The 18,020-nt window shown below is 42.3% G+C and overlaps 1 protein-coding gene across 1 annotated transcript in view; it reads right to left on the reverse strand.

The window, feature by feature from the left end:
- Positions 1–3,434: 3,434 nt before the first annotated feature.
- LOC114802572 (claudin-18-like) overlaps positions 3,435–18,020 on the reverse strand; it is a 37,867-nt gene continuing 23,281 nt past the window's right edge. The window contains exons 2-6 of the mRNA XM_029001603.1: positions 6,310–6,544; positions 4,543–4,707; positions 4,300–4,438; positions 4,073–4,186; positions 3,435–3,567 (exon numbers count right to left, since the gene is read on the reverse strand). Coding sequence (XP_028857436.1) covers positions 3,435–3,567; positions 4,073–4,186; positions 4,300–4,438; positions 4,543–4,707; positions 6,310–6,529 — 771 coding nt within the window. The 5' untranslated portion in view covers positions 6,530–6,544. The remainder of the gene's footprint in view (positions 3,568–4,072; positions 4,187–4,299; positions 4,439–4,542; positions 4,708–6,309; positions 6,545–18,020) is intronic.

Below are 18,020 nucleotides of genomic sequence, written 5' to 3' on the forward strand. Positions count from 1 at the left end.
ATCAACCTACATCTTGGTTTCAGAGCCACTTTGTTTCTGTTGGTCATGTGACAATGCATCACACACCGCACAAAGGTCACAAGTTCAATATTAGGACCGTGGCGACTCGTCACATTCAACTAACAACGTCAGCTCCACAGGAAGCTGTGATTGGCTGACAGGAATACCACTCCAATGATTCCCTCTACACCACAATTATTTAAAATATTGAAAATATTAAAATATGTAACAAAAATTGTTATTAGGAACCTTTTCAAAAGATTACCCATCCACACATTTTCCTCCGGTAACAGATTACAATTATTATTTTTCTAATTAAATTAAAAAACGAATTGAAAAATAATAAGACATTTTTCAGAATGTAGTTTTCTGTTGATTGTGCTGTTGTGTACACTTATGACCACTAGATTGCAGAGTAATGTGATAGACTACAGACTGGTGAGCAGAAATTACATAGCAATGCAGTTCCAATATAAATATGACAAAAGAATGGACGTAGGAAATGTGATTGGAAGCCTCCATGAGAATTCGAAAACTTTTCATACATGACCAATAGGAAAGGCAGGTCTCAATGCATTTAATGATTACAACATCCTCTTCCTCACAGAAGACAAATTGCCAAGCCAAACCAAAAACTGCCCCCAAATTAGGGAGAAATGAAAGCAGACAAAGGAACAGGCCGAAGTGGTGAATTACCGGGGAACTAACATAAACTCTGAAAATGACCTGAAATGCCTGCCCAGAGATGTTTAGGGATGGATGCTTGTTGCAAATGTACTTTTTAACAATATAAATAATTTTGATGTTACGGTCATGGCTTGACTTTGTGAGGTACTCCGGTTCAGTGTTTTGGTCTGTTGATTGTGTGTGTTCCTGATTGTGTTCTTCTGTGTTTCTATGCATAAACAACCCTGGTTGTGTCGTATCACTGTTGGGTCATTGTGCCTGTTACCCTGTAGCTGCCTTCAGTAGTAATAGTTTAATATAATTTACTGCACTTACGTGTAAATTTACATACCCACTGGAAAAACTCCCACAAATACAACAGTGTAAAAAGCCATGGAACATATATTAGGTGTGCACTGGGGGTGCTGGTAAATCCTGCTCAGACTGAAAAACAGGCAAAATGTATGAGCAAGTAGGCCTGATAAGGAGTTCATATCGTAGATTAGGGGAAAGTGACATCTAGTGGTCAAAAAAGAACTAACAGGACAATGCACAGCTGAACCTTGTAATAAATCAAAAAAAAAAAGAAAAAAAGAGGCAGGAACCAAAATCATACACCAACCATACAGAAAACCATAATACAATGGAGGAACTGGTGGAATGTTTACAGAGGAGTCAAATGGTGAGCTAAACCTTGGTATGGGTCCTGAGGATTCATAGACTGCAAAAATCCTGTATGACAGTGTGAGATATGTCAGTCCCAGCCCCAAGGACAAGGCCCCCATTAGTGAAACTTCAGATAGAAGGCTGCAGCAGTACAAGCAAGTTGTTGAGCCCACTTTCACAGGAAGAATCACGAGTGGTATGGACCATAGTCTAATGCAGTCAAGGAAACAACCTCTAGATCATAAGAAGTTATTTACATTTACATTTACAGCATTTATCAGACGCCCTTATCCAGAGCGACTTACAATCAGTATTACAGGGACAGTCTCCCTGGAGCAATTTAGGGTTAAGTGTCTTGCTCAGGGACACAATGGTAGTAAGTGGGATTCGAACCCGGGTCTTCTGGTTCATAGGCTACTACCACCTAGGCTACTACCAAGTTATCACAGAACGAAAAACAATTCCCCAGAACGAATATTTCAAAATGTACTTTTTTAATGTATTCTGCACATTACTGAAACTTTCTAACATTTAAAATAAAGCCTGGTTGTCCAGTTCACAGTTCAAAAAGACATTTGAGATGTATGTATTTTGCTCTGCTGTGTACAGTTACCGCCGCTAGATGGCAGTAGATAGAAGCAACATTTACCAAAGCCAAAGTGAGGTGATCACGCAGCTCCAGTGTACAGTCGTGAAAAATATTGCTGCTACTACGATTGCACCTAAATCAACCTAAATCATCTGGATCAACCTGGATCATCTAAAATTTCAAGGAGAGAGGTTCAAGTGTTGTGAAGAAGGTTCCAGGGTGCCCAAGAAAGCCCAACAAGCGCCAGGACCATCTCCTGAAGATGATTGACAAACAAAAACCCACAAATTCTGACAAACTCCAAGCACTGATTATGAAGGAATGGGTCACCATCAGTCAGGATTTGGCACTGAAGTTGATTGACAGCATGCCAGGGCGAATTGTAGAGGTCTTGAAAAAAAGGGGCCACTGCAAATATTGACTCTTTGCATAAACTTGATGTAATTGTCAATAAAAGCCTAAAACCTATTAAATGCTTGCAATTATACTTCAATACACTACATGTGTTCATTCATAGTTTCTCACTGATGCCTTCTGTGATAATCTACCAATGTTAATGGTCATGAAAATAAAGAAAACACATTGAATGAGAAGGTCTGTCCAAACTTTTGGCATGTACTGCATATCATCACAGAAGAGGGTCATATTCTTAGAAGAAACTGGAAAGAGATATTTCTGATCTGATCTTTTCAGTGCCAGCTGGCTTCTGCGAAACTTGTATACATTCATAAATTATATACAATTCATCAATACAGTAAGACAAAGCCATCCACCTTGTATTGGTCATGCTGATCATACCAAATAAAACGAGTTAAAACCAGATAAGACCAGATTTCAGATTTATAATTTTTTTTAGCATAATGCATGTGTCTACCAGCCATTTGTCAAGTAATACAGTACATGCAGTAATGCAAGTAATAAAGTTTCCAGTTACGTTAAGTTCAGTAACACCTATAAACCAGAAGACCACAAAGTGACAGGTTCAAACCCCACTTACTACCATTATGTCCCTGAGCAAGACACTGAACCCTGAGTGTCTTCAGGGGGGCTGTCCCTGATGAATGTCCCTGGATAAGTTGGCTTAATGCTGCAAATGTAAATGTATAATAATGACAATAATAATATAGTCAGGCAATATTAAATGACCAATAGACACGCAACTGAATATCAAATGTCTTTATTTATTACCGCTTAAAAAAAAAACAATGGTATTTATGGGTTCATTTTTTTAATTGATGTTTAGAAAAAGATTAACTATTTATAAGGATTTTCTAAATAATGTCTGCACTGTGTAATATGATATATCCTTAAAAAGATATATACATTTTAAGTTAAGAAAAAAAAAGTTTTTTGTACAAGAAGTAATTATTCTTTTTACAAAATCAACCACTGAACCAATGCTTTCATGCAAATGTATTTCTACTGTACCTATGAACAAGCTAAGAACTGGCTACTATTAACTTGCACAAGGCAGTGTTTCAGTGCCTTTTCCATTGTCTTTTCTATGTACAATTCATACGTAGTCAAATTTGGACTGCCGCCCATCCATGCTCTGGGCTCTGTACGACTCGCCGTAGTTGGTCCTGCTCTTGGCCTCAGACTTGTACACAGCACTTTGAGTCGGGGCTCTGTAGGCAGCACTGTACCTGGATCACAGAATTATCAGGAAAAAAGACATGGTTGAATTGCAATATTGCGGAGCACACCACACAGTGCACACAGTGAAATTTGCCCTCTGCATTTAACCCATCACCCTGAGTGAGCAGTGTTCAGCCATGACAGGCGCCCGGGAAGCAGTGTGTGGGGACAGTGCTTTGCTCAGTGGCGGATCAGGATTCAAACTGGCAACCTTCTGATTATGGGGCCGCTTCCTTAACCGCTAGGCCACCACTAGTAACCTAGTGGGTTGGACACACGCCTATGAACCAGAAGACTACAAAGTCACAGGTTCAAACCCCACTTACTACCATTGTGTCCCTGAGCAAGACACTTAACCCTGAGTGTCTCCAGGAAGACTATCTCTGTAACTACTGATTGTAAGTCAATCTGGATAAGGCCGTCTGATAAATGCCAAAAATCTTAAATGTTAATGTTAAACTTACTAACAAGATTTGAAAATGTGGACGAGAATAAGAGTGGTAGGGAACTTACGCATGCTGCTTCTCTGGTATCATCCCTCTGCAAGCCACACACATCAGGACTCCGCCAACAACCAGGACACCACCTCCTACCCATCCCACGAAGAGGGCTGAGCCAAATGTGTACCTGTCGGCGTAACGCAACATTCACTGTTAGCGTTTTGTCAGTACAACTGAGATCAGAACAAAGAGCTGAGTGGACAAGTGAGTTGTCGTGACACAGTTTGGCAGTATTCTCACCTTGGTGTGAGGGGACCACCTAGGCCACCACCTGCACCACCACCAAACACCCCAACTTCAGAGTAGGAGTAGGTGGTAAACATGAAGTTAGTAACGATCAGGTTGGCAAAGATAGAAACTCCAGCAATGCCGCAAATTCCTACAGGTGTAAAGAGAAAAATAATTTTTTAAGCAATTTTTTTGGAAAAAAAAAAATACTTGAACAGTGCATAGACACAGAAGGAATAAGGGACTGTACAGCACCTCCAAGTATAAACATGACTCCAGAGGTCAATGTCATGGTTGCCTTTACATTGTCCTCCATATTCCCCATTTTCAGACACTTAAGTGCGAAAATGGCAATGAGGACACCAATCGCTCCAAGGACGATTCCAACAATCATCAGCGCTCTCACAGCCTGGAAGAGACCTGAAGGCCAACACAAAAATGAAATAAAATATATTAACAAAAAGCCTTTATTCAGTGCCTGAAGGCATCACAATTGAAAGGTATTTTGACAGTTTTTGTTGTAGATTCCAGTCTTACGGCAGAATGAATTCAGCTATTATTTACCATAAAAGAAGTAAAGACGCCTTGCCAGATTAAGGCCAAAGGTACCTCAGCAAATGCATTTATAATAAAAAAAAAAAAAAAAACATAATAGAAAAATTCTTCCATGTGCCGTCAATTGAATTTGGATTGTGTAAGTGATTGCATGAAATAACACCTACTGTTCCAGTAAGAAATTGACAGGTCACAGCAGAACTCTGTAAGGTTTTTGTCATGTTCATATAAATGATAAAAAAAGAATGCTGCTCTGGGCATCCACCTCCAGTTTCACTTCATGTTCTACTTTATAAAAACCAATAAGTGTATTAAACAACAAATATATCTTATCAAAGTGACACGCCTACAACAAGTCTGAAACATATAACCAAAAAACATGGTTCCACTGGCCAGCGGCCACAAGACCTGTGACTTTCTTGATTAAGTAAAGAACACCTTCAGAAAGTCAAACAAAGGGCCTTATCTACTGCAAAAGGAACGTATTTTAAATGCCAGTTAATCTCACATACCCGGTAGCCCCAGAATGGTATAGTACGGTCGGCATTGCTCAGTGCCGTACGATGTTCCAACACATGATCTCCATAGCCCAGAGTAAGTGTAAAAATTGGTTACAACCGTTAAGGAGCGATCTTGCAAACTCCACATATCCATGGCTGTGGCGGAACATGTGAGAAAATGGCCTATTCCCGCCAACATGAAGCCAATAATCTGAAACATCGTGGCCGCCATTTCAGAGCTCCTTCTTGGCAAGGTCAGGGACAGCTCCGCTTGACTGTGCCAAAGACCAGAAATGAATCCTTTGCCGTTTCTCTACACTTTGTTCAAGCCGGAAGCGCACCTTATCTTTTATTTGCTCAAAATATTCATTAGTTGCTGTCACTCTTTCCGGCCTCATTTCCAGAAAAAATATTTCCGCTAATGACTAATGGGGTGGGGCCTTTCCTTATTTCTTGACCATCCTCTGGACTCATATCTGAGCCCACATTTTGAATTCTGCATGACAAATGATAAAAACTCATAAAGAATATTAGTGCAAATATTACAGTTTCAACTGTAGCCAACATCTTATTTACTGATAAAGTTTTCTTCTAAAGATCTCACCGGGTGTTTTTCTGGGATTTCTGTGCCATCTTAAAACATCACAATTTTACTACAGTTATCTCAACGCGATAAATACATTGTTGCTCCATCCCATTATATAAAACCTATTTTGACCTGACATAAACTGCTAACAAACTGGATAGAAGTGACATTTGAAGTGACACTTGCAGATAGATCATTTGGTGCCAACCTCAAGTCTGCAGTTCAGCTTTAGCTGAATAAAAAAAAAATTATAATCAAAGTACAGGTTCCTATGATCCTTCATTAGCATTTATCTTTTAATCCATATATACATTCATCAGCCCTTTGACTGCTTGTACAAAAAACTTTTTGTTTTTTACTTAAAGGGCGATAGCATGGTACCTGGCAGCCCCAGAATGGTGAAGTAAGGACGGCACTCGGTGAAGCCGGAGCTCTGTCGTACGCATGACCTCCAGAGACCCGAGTAGCTGTAGATGGCCGTCACTGGGTTATCAAAAAGATCCTCTGTGCTCCATGGGTCCATTGCCGTTGCAGCGATCACTGCAGCGACTCCCAGTATGCTGAGCACAAAGCCCATTACCTGACACAAGGTAGCGGCCATGCTGGAACCGTCGCTCTGAAAGTCCACGAAAAGAAGATGGAAAACAAGCCCTTAGCTTCCCCCTGCTGCTGTTCAAGTGTGTGTCAGTGTGCGTGTGTGTGTATGTAAGCGTGTGTGAGCGAGCCACAAACATGTTTGACCCTTATGTTGGGTCGCACCTCTATATCATTGTTTGTTCATGAACATGTCATCAGGCCGTTAGGGTGGGAACAGCTACCGGGGCTCACACTGAGAAGGAACACACCACATGAAACCAAGGAAGCCAAGTGAGATGTTTACCGAAACTTTGATAAGCATTTGATTGAAATCGCCAACGGGTCAGCTTTTCAATGTGACACAATTCTTCAAAAGTGTCATAAACTCAATGGACGAACGAAATGCTGTATACTGTATGTGTCAAATTATATTACTTGTATGTTATACAGAATTAGCATTAAATGTTAGATAAATCCAATTACATTTTATATTTTACTAATTTTACTGAGAAGAATGTGAACTTATTTCAAGTGCAAACATTTATGAGTGAAGAAAAAATGAATGTCTTTACAATACCTTAAAGGCTATTAGTGAAATTGATAGCATGAATCACTGTATTGATTTACTACATTTTACTTCGATATATTGACTATTTTTATTGAATAATGTCTTCATCCGTAAATACCGGGTGTAAAGTAGAGATGCCAAATTGTTACAGAATCACGACTCTGGCTGGGATCTACACACTAATTCTCGTGTGTATCGGCTTGTCTCATACAAAGCCTGAAGTCATTTAACCAATACTGCTGCATTTAACTGTTAAATGTAATGGACACAGTTTACACAAAGAGGGCCCTGGGTTAGGAGATGATTCATTTGGTCATTACTTTCCATTTGAATCAAGTCATTACTTCATGTAGTTTGTTTGTGGCCTGCTGAAAAAAAAAGGTTCGCGTGTGTATTTGTATATATCATTATAAGTTTGAATGTCTTATCTATTAAGGAATATGTGTTGAGGCGAAAGAAACATTTTTGAGCTCCACAAAATGATTTTGCTGTATCATGAGGTTAATGGCTAAATGTTAACAAATGTGATAACATTCACCCGCCTGCCAAAGGAGATATGTTCATTTTGGAGAGTTTTGTATTCTTTTATGAGCATGGAATGTTTTTGCGTTTTTGCAGCTGGAATACATTTCAGCAGTGGTGTGGTCAATTATAGACGGAAAAAGGAGTAAGAAAATACAGACATGCCAAAAACGAATGACCGTGTTCTGAAGCTTGGGTTGGTTTACAGTCAAGCATGTGGCATAACATGACCAAATGTCCCGCAGTGACTGAATTAGCATCTCATTAATAATTAGAAAAATGCAACAGACAAAATTCACCCACTCAACATAAAGTAATTAGAAATAATTTATCAAAGCATTTTGAATAGGTTCTGAATGTTTTAATGACTCTTGTACCGTGGTTCATTTTAATTGCTGTTCTCGTCTCTGACTCAATTGACCAAGTGTACCAGTCTGCTGAATAATCAAACAAAGCCAGATGCTGATAACATTGTGCTGAACAGAAACTTATTTGCTTCTGGCCGATACCACACTGCATCATGTTTGTATGAAGAATACAGCACATGAGCTGTAGCATTTCGGTTCATGGCTGGGTGTCGTAATAAACTGGATACACACCTCACAACTGCCAATTTCATTAATGTTCCAGTTACTGCCTTCTTTTCCAGCTATTCTCTCTGTTCAGCTCACTGACGGAACTAATATCCATATGAGAGGCACACACACATACACACACACAGACACACGCTCATCTGATTCACTCATAGCAGGGATTTCATTAGGGATGATGATTCATAGCTGAGATCATTAAGGATGATGATTCTGAAATTGTGGAATCTCGGTTCAGGTTCCCAAAAGCTTGTCCAGATGAGGCTCTTGTCTTTCAGCGTTCGCCGTTTCCAAAACAAAAAGGGAATCCATTTTTTTACTCTCGAAATGTCATATTTCATTTAAAGTGTTTACCGGAATACAAAAGTGAAACCCGAGGCTGAACACCCGACCTACTGCAAGTAAGGTTATACCTCCGAGGTGCACGCGTCGATCATGTTCCTCAAACCCTTCCTGAACCATTGCAAAGTGACCACAAAGGGGTGGAGATGGTCTGCAGATCGTGCACATGAATGCAGGAGAAAATAGTGCAGAGCATCACTCTTCCTCCATCGACGGGTCGTGTTCTATTGCCATCTCTTCACCGGGCTAGAAATGAAATATGTGACAGCTGCTCTTCTGTGGATTCGGGCTAGTGTTCAGTCCCTACAATCATGCCATGGGCAGCCATGATCCTGGTTCCCACCTTAACCTTCCTTGGCCCACTTTTGTAGGTACACATCCACAACATTGAGAGATGCTGTTACCCAGTCAGTAGTTCCTCACTACTATTTTATTTTCTCAATGAATCAGTTAAAATGGTAAATGAAATTATTATTTTATTCTTTCCTAAAATCTTCTTTATTTTAAACATCTGATTTTTTAGGCTTCTGTATCGAATAATTAATAATTTAAAACTACAGCTGTCCTGACTGAAACACTGAAAGTCGTAATTCTAACATTTTTCAACAACATATTTTGCCACAAAAAACACTTGATAACGGTTCTGTGGAATTTCTGTTTACCCAATTTGGCATTCTTTTCATTCAATATCTTAGATCTTTGCTTCAAATGTAAATTTGATCATTCCTGGGGGAAAAAATGACTATATCTGTGTCTAGTACAGTATTTGTACTAGAGCTGCACGTAAGTGTGCCGCATAAGCAGATGTATGTTTCCATTTCTCCTGAATGCCGGGAGTTGTGTGGAGAGCGGCATGGATACTGGAGCGGCTGGACTTATTCATGTCCCCTGGCCAGCAGGATCTGGCTGTGCACCCTCTTCACAGCAGGGCCACTGGCCCTTATCGCTCTGTCAACAAAGCAGGTTACCTTGGCTCTCTTATCGGAGTACATTCAGGGCCAAATGTGAATAAATGTCGGTTAATATCTCTTCCCCATTTTGCTCCCTGCAACTTGCATCCCTCCTCCTTTGCTCCGAATGTAGACATTAACAGTGCTTGTCACATTTATCAAATGCGACCTCAAATAACCGACTTCCCCCTGGAAAGCAAATGAGAGCTTTTGGCCCTTAGCAACAGAGGCACCTGCCTTCGGTAATTTTCTGAGCTCTCGTGATCATTGTACGAGCCTCCAATCTTGTGTGCCTCAGGGAAAAGGCACACAAAACAGTGTGCTGTTGACAAGATGAAAGGCAGCCTTGTAAAATGGTGCGGAGGCGGGGGGGCATTTACTACCTCTCCAAGCCCAGATACCCGCTCTGTACTCCAAAATGACTCTTGCTCGGCAATCAATAACACACAGTGCTGCTCCTTCACCACTAGAGGGCAGGCCACCCCCAGATTAGACTCCTGGAGTCGCAGCAGGCCATACATTTGCAGAAAGTGTGATAAGTGTGATCTTTTCAAATGACGAAGCCCAAAGCCAAGTCAAACTGTTTGTTGTTGTTTTTCTACGGACAGCATGTGACAGCAGGCCAGCACATGTTTAAAGCAGCCAGACCTTGTTGGTGGTAGCGGTGGCAATAATAGAATTACTATTAAAAACAGTCATAGGGACATTTACATTTACAGCATTTATTAGACGCCCTTATCCAGAGCGCCTTACAATCAATAGTTACAGGGACAGTCTCCCCCCCTGGAGCAACTCAGGGTTAAGTGTCTTGCTCAGGGACACAATGGTAGTAAGTGGGATTTGAACCTGGGTCTTCTGGTTCATAGGCGAGTGTGTTACCCACTATTACCACCACAACCAGAAATTTGAGAGTAATTAATTGCATTAACCCCACATAATACTAGATGTCTAGGCAGACTACGAAACAAGTTTTTAAGACCAATATTTAAAAAGTTGAACAATGTTTGGTCTAGCAACGTTCCCTCCAAGCCGAACCAGTCAGAACCAGTGCATGGCAGCTCTGAATCTCAGTACACTGTGAGTCTTTGCCCTTTGTTCTTTGTCCAGTGGGATGCATTCTAATACCGTTTTAAAGCATCTCTCAGTCTCTGTGCACTGGGAACAAAAATCCCTTCAGACCAAAGCTCCTCAGGCCCATTCCAGCTCCTCTCCACCACTAAACACCCACGACAGCACAATAACTCACACATCCAACCCAAGCCCCTATCAGCGGGAGCAGGGAGGAACCATCTGGCTACTTGTTTGCAATGTTTGGTTAACATTTGGCAGCTCGGATGGGGCTTAGAAAGTCCCTTTGGGGCAGCAAGTATCACTGGGGTTTAACCTCATCCTAGCATTTATGGAGAAGGACTTGAAGCACACTTGGCTTCTTAATGCACTAACTTTTCAGTTAAGTTCACACTTTATAATACAATGGTAAAAAGAAGACATGAATGCTTTGTCATGGTTTCTTGTATGTATAAAGATCATTTGTTAGTCATGATGGAGAGGAGAACTATTTTGTCTCATTTACATGTATCTAAATAAATACCTCCCTGCCTCTCCGTGCAGAACAAACACTGTTGTAAATAAAGCCACGCCCACAGTATCGCTGCAGATCCAGCCTGCATTTGCCTTTGTGCACGGAGCACACCCTTCCATCTGACAGGAAGAGAATTACGGTGAACTCGGCATGCAGCAGCTCCCGGTGTTTGAAGGATGGGCGCAAACTTCGACGCTCCCAGAGCAATTAACCAATCAGGGTCCGGCAGGACAGCATGACAGAGTGCGCACGTCATCAGCTCTGGAGGTTCGCATCCGTTACGCATTCAGCGGGGCCAGATCTAAATTAGAGAGCCAATTAACTCTGCTAATAGCCCTCTCCAATTTAATCTGGGAGACAATGGGGGATTGAAGACAACGCTTTATTAAAGACTTGAGCGCACACAATATCCTCTTTCTGCTACGATTTGGAGGGCCTCCACTCGCCTCCTTGTTTTCACTTCAATTAGCCCGCCGCTCGGCGTGATTAACTGCCTATAATTATTTTTCAATTAAGACTTTGATCTGCTGTGTACTGTATACATCTCCTTGGCGTGCCTGGAAGAATGAGGATGAAACAGTGAATTTGTTCCCTTCTGTTTTGCATTGATGGGGGGTGCAAACCAGATTAAGTTTGCAGGAGGACCTCCGGGATGGCTGGCTGCTGTCCCTGGGCAGAAAACTCATGAGAAAACAGTCTGGGCTTTTATTCATTTCTCTTCCTTTTAAAGATGCATCCAGCTGAGTTCAGTATCATACTGGCTGGTCAAAGGGCATGCTGAATCAAAATGACTCAATTTACAATCCTGCCGTTGCATGGGTCTTATCTTAATCATTAGCATTTAATAATCTTCTCTTTTCTCATTCCAATGGAGTAAGTAAACGGTGGAGCTGTAAATTTATTTTTATGAACCTTTCATTATCACCCATTGTGTATTTAATGAGCTGCATTTGAAGAGTGCGGATGCTGTAGCGGGAAATACTGGCCAATGAGAAATGAGTGCAGAAGCCTGTAGTTACTCGCCAATAATCTAACAATAAGACCTCTTGCTCCTCCAATTAATATGAGCAAGACCAAGCCTCTCCATTACGGAACCCATTGCCACAGGTCTATAAATGTATGCAGTCTCCATTTACAGATGATGATGAAACAAACAGGTTGTGCTCAAGAGGTCAGTGACTTTAAGTGCAATATGATGGTTTGTGAGATTTCATCCCAGTTGGATATACCGTGGTCAACTAGAAGTGGTATCATTGGCAAGTGGAAGTGTTTAGGAATAACAGCAACTCAGCCACTGAGAAAAAACATGGAAAATCACAACTGATAATTTCCATTTTGTGTAAAAAAAAAAAGGTCACTAGTGCTCTCAAGATTCAAAAGCTAATTGTTCCAAACTTTGGGATGGAATGGGTTCCACAGCTCCACGGATTGTGAAAAACCGAGCTATTCCATTTGGCACTGAGATGGAACTGTGTGGGAGAACGTCACCAGACACCCAGGCAAATTTTAATGCGCCCACCATTCACAAATGGTGGGCGCAGTTTGGGGAAGACCCCTTTCTATTCGAGCATTACACAGAAGAGTCCACAAAGACATGACAACACATTTGGGATGAACTGGAACAAAGACTGTAAGGTTGGCCTATATTAGGGGAGTCTGTCGCATTTACTATTATGTAATTAATAGAGCTTAAGGTGGCTTTAATTTCCTACAATACATTTTGATACTCTTATAAAGTCACCATGGGGGGCTTGGGGCAGTATTTTGTTACCCTGTATACTGTGTATATAGTAGTCTTGACAATAAAGATCTTGACTTGACTTGAGAATGTGTTTCTAGTTATGTCCCTGGATGTATGCTCCCATGTGTTCTGTGTGGCTGGCTGTGTTTTTGTGTCCTGTCTCTTTTAGGTGGACTTCGAGGGAGGACTTAAAGCCTACCAGCTTACCCTGACTCTTTTGGGAGGTCCCCAGGGTCCATGAAGATCTGCAAGGAGCACCGTTGGGGATCTCATTCTAGTGTGTTGTTGATTTGTGTGATGGACCCCTTTGTTGTTAGCCTGTGTTAGCCTGTTAGCTTTATGTGCCCTTTTTGTTATCCCCGCTGGACCTTCCCTTCCTTTAGGCTGTACTGATGTTGGTTAGCTGTGCTGCGTCCGCTGTTTTATTGTACCTGTTAGCTCACTGTAAAAAAAAACACGGTTTGTATGCTTGGTTTGGTTGTGAGTGAATAACAGTGGACCTCCTCCTCTCCACACCCTTGTTGCGTTTCTCAGGCCCCTAGACTTAGGAGCGTGACATTTCTACAAAACTATAAAATGGAAGAGAAGCATACACATTACATACTGCAAGGCCCAGACGAACGTTTTTTGACCTCAGCGTTTCAGACTCAGCGATTCAGGTGCTTAGCAGCAGTCACTCTTGTCTAAATTCCTCACTTGAGTCTACCTGGGCTGGAAGGGTGATGAAAAGAAGGGGGGGTACGTCAGTGGAGATGACAGCCTGGGCTAATTATCTCCATAGCTGCGGGGATTAGAGGTGATCAGCAGGAGAACAGGGTGGAGGGGACGTGACAGGTGCTTTTGTGTATTAAACCTTAACTACTAGGCCTCAGCCTCACCCTCCAGGCCCTGTCTGAGACCGCAGAGCACACACCCCGGACTGGGAGCGGAGGCCAGAGACGGGAGAGGCATGCATGCCCACCCAGAGCTACAGAGCAGATAACAGACCAGAAGGAGGACACCCTGGACAGGGGTGGTCGACTCGATGGAGGGTTTTCTTTTTCACCATGCTTTGTACGCTGTAAGGAGACACCCTCCAAACAAGCTCCACCGACCGACAAATTATTTTGAAAGTAATCCCCTGACAGCACGTGCGCATCATGCACCTCCTGTCCACAGGGGGTCACAGTCTGTTTTACTTGGAATCTTAAGCAGGAGAATTGGAAAGAAGTGGTAGTGAGAATCGTGCTCTGACGTTGTCAGCAATTTGCACGAATGGCGCATACAGGGCACGATGCAAAGCTAAGTACCGCCCAGCAAATGAACAATAGCTGGTACCACAGTGAGTTACCCTTCATGTGCATTAAATAGGACTGATCAAGCACTTCACAAATATTCATAATATTAGTCCACCGCCCGCCTGATTAATGCTTGTGTTTGACATTTCCTGTCAGAGGTGGATTAGCGCTGACATGCTAATTCCTTCCTGTTTATGCAGTTTGGGCCCAGGGCTCCTAATGAGCCATGACACTGGCGTCTCTTGGAGTGAGGTCTGCAACCAGCATCTCCTCAGCACCCCTCAGAGATGAAGGACAGACGTATGCAGGGGAAAAAAAGAGGGGAAGAAAGACAGAAAGGTGTGTGTGCTTCTGCTGTACAGTTCTTCAGTACGAGTGTGTGTGTGTGTGTGTATGAGGAAAGTGGGAGGGGGTAGGTTAGGATTGTGTCTGCAACATTTTGTATGACCTCCTCTCGCAGCCATCCATCAGTGGGCCAGCCTCATTATTCTAACTAGCCGTCTCCTTTCTTCTGCCGCGCGACGCCATCAGCAGCAATCTGCATGCCAATTATCGCCAGACCCCCTGATACCCCCGCTCGGAAAATGATCTGTCAAGGAAAAAAAAAAAAGAGGGGAGGGGGGGAACCAAAAAGGCTTGCGCACCATAGCCCCAACCTCCTCGCCTTTTATACTCGCTCTCCATCTCCCTCACTCGCACACACACTCCCCGTACGTCCAGTGACAGGGCATCCTGGAAAATTAATCTATGGAAAGTAAAAGGAGAGAGAGAGAGAGATAGAAAATATATATATATATATATATAAATGTCGCTATTCTCCCACTCTGGCCTGCTCAGTTGTTCAGGCTCCGGGGGGCAGCGGGAAGTGGAGTTTGTGATAATTGCCAAAGTGTGGGAGGCCAATAACAAAAGCACCCTCTTCTTCTCTGAATATTAGACTGAGGGCGAGGGCGAGTTGGGGCCAGAGGCAGCCATCTTTAATACCCAGCATGCTCTTCCAGGTAACGCTTTCCCTCCTCACCCTCCTCTTTTACTCCATTGTCGAATTACAGATGGGCCATTTGGACAATTCGAACGGATTTGGTGTCTGAATATTTCATCTGGGCGAGAGAGAGGGAGAAAAGGAAGAACAAAATCACCGTGAAGAGATTAAACCAGTGTTGAAGGTGTCTTGTTGGTGGCAGGTATGTGCGCTCCAGGCCAAACCACATTAAGGAGCTACACTAGGTTAATGTAGTGCCACCCCACAAAAGTTTGCCATACAAAGTTTGCCATGCACTTGCAGAAGAACTGCAAGTGCAAAAATTAAATGTCACAAAGTTCAATCATTCCTCCAGTGGTTATATCTTTCTTAACATCTGGAAGGGAAAACAGATTCCATGGAAAACAGATTTGATCAGGAAAAATGACTTATTTTATTGTTGTTTTTTAAAATGGCACTGTGAAATATGCATGGGGTTAGTCCAGTGTCTCACCTGTGACAAGTCCAATGAAATATATTGACCATGAAAAGATCAAACAAAATGACTGTAAAATTATACTTTTAAAAAATCCCCCCATTTCCTTTTTCATTCTCAAAGAGCTTTTGTGCTCGACTCGTCCATGCCTACGGAGAAGAAAGGCCATCTGCGGATAAGAGAGTTGTGGAGTGAAAGAACCCGGGCAAATCCTGTGTGTCTGCATCGGAATGGCTGATGCAGACTAGCAGGGAAACAGAGGCCTGGTGGCAGCGGTGGAGGACAGCGTTTACTCCGTCTCCCTTTGTGCTGCGTGTGTGTGTGCCTCGATTAAAGAAAGAAGAGGCTCTAAGCACATTAAGGCCATTTTGTCCGATTGTTTCACGCCCCCGTCCATGTCCACCCCCGGGAAAGGCTCAATATAGACGCCGGCACAAAGGAAAGGCTCTCCATGTCTTTTCACTTGCTTACTTTACCCAGCTACTGAACAGAGCACACAAACTTCCGCAGAATCAACTCTGCAGTTGCAGTACAGTGCTTTCACACTGATTTTATCATTGTGAAGACTGTGACTATTTGTATGGAAGTCTCTATATTTACTGACAATCACAAGATGAATGCAGAGCTGAACAGTAACAGCATCTTACACAGTAGCTCATATGGCAAGTTGTATGTTTTTCATGGGGGTTTACTTATATATTAGATAATATGCAGTGTAAAATTAATTAGAGCTGCTGAAAAGCTTAGGAAGGAGCCTTTTTTGATAGAAAACAGGTTTTATCCAATATTATAGCACAACAACATCAATTTAATCAAAACTACTCTTGTCAACAACTAACTGAAAATGGCCGCAACAATTAGTCTCGAGATCCAATGGCAATGGTAAGTGGTTAGTTAGTTAGTTAATGGTAAATAGTTAATTAATTATTTGAATTCTCTAGAACTCACAAAGTCTACCAAGCTGTAATTGCTGCATATTGAGGATTCTTCCAAACTACAGTCACTATTTTTCATTTCGACAAACTAATTGAAATCTTTAATTCCTAGTCAACTGTAAACTTTGAATGGTAGTGTGTGTGTTTGTGTGTGTGAACAGTTCAGTTGAAATGCCACCAACAACACACCACACTTTACCAAATAGATGAACCCATCTGTTAATGGCCTTGGCTGAATTTAACAGCGCTCAGTCCTGACTCTGGACTGTGGTGAACAAAAAAACTTTTGAATGCAGAGAGAGCAAAGGCACAAGCCGCTTCAGTCTGCTGAAAGGCCGCGGTGGACCCTCGTCCGATGGTCGCCGTACCCTGGGGTAATAATTAAGGCTCCTGCAGTGGAGTCGTCAGCAGTCAATTACACCTCCCGCTCCATCAGGCGGACACCATGACTCGGAGCAACGTGGAGGCACGCCGCTGTCGCAGTTGGGGAATGGAAAGAAGACGGTCGGAAATTGAGATTATTGTGGCGAGGGGGGATTCTGAGCCAGGCCGACCAGGCTGGTGTCAAGAGGTTAGCTGTGAACACAGGCAATCCCGTGCCCCCCCAAAACATGCCTGCCATTATTGCGGATTACACAGAATGGAGAACCGTGGTGACGCCGTTAATTGGAGCTTTGGCTGGCGTCAGTTTTTCCAATTACTTTTATATTAGCCTACGGTTAATGCAGGGGGAAGTAGAGATGACATTCCAGTAGATGAGGAGCGAGAAGGGAGCGTGTGGGTGTTCTGCTGTCAATAATAAAAAAAAAAACTAGTGAATGGAAAGGTGAAACTGGTGAGTCAAAAAAGACGTTTAGATTTTTCTTGTCTGTAGTGATGAAGTCCACAGTACAAGTCAAGGAATCTAACAAATCCTGCTTTACTAAAAGCTCCATAGCAAGGGACTGTCAGCAGGAATCATTGTATTTAACCCTGCTCTCATTCACTGTGCACATCTGATGTGGGCCACAGCTTCCGAGGCCCATCCAAGTACATGGTGCACAGGGTGGCACTGGCCCACCATTGAGCATTTTAGTTTGTTGGGTGTTTGTGTTGGGTACTAAGCTGCCGGGGGGCGGAGTCTGTGCTGACCCAGAGCCCCTTTCTATGACATCCCTGAGTCATGTTGATGTGTGATTTATACTGGCACGTTTACATTCAGTTGGAATGTGGTACAGAAATAGAAGAATATCAATACATTGTGCTAGTATCGATCCAATATTGATACTAACTTGGTATTGATATTTAGGATCGATCCGCACATCCCTACCGTCCTTCTGACATGGAATGCTGCAAGTGTGTTATAGTTTCACTGATGTCAAGTGAGGACATATTGGCAGCATTTACCCATCAGTGTAATGATATTCGAGAAGCTACATGCTACATAATACAGGTTTGATCTCAGGCATTTAGAAATACAGCATCATATAATGAATATGTAAAAACAAATGATATATTATTACACATCAGTGTTATTATTAAACTAATTTTGAGTAAAAAACAACTTGATAAG

The sequence above is a fragment of the Denticeps clupeoides genome, chromosome 13 (genome assembly GCF_900700375.1).
Source record: "Denticeps clupeoides chromosome 13, fDenClu1.1, whole genome shotgun sequence".
Classification (NCBI taxonomy): domain Eukaryota; kingdom Metazoa; phylum Chordata; class Actinopteri; order Clupeiformes; family Denticipitidae; genus Denticeps; species Denticeps clupeoides.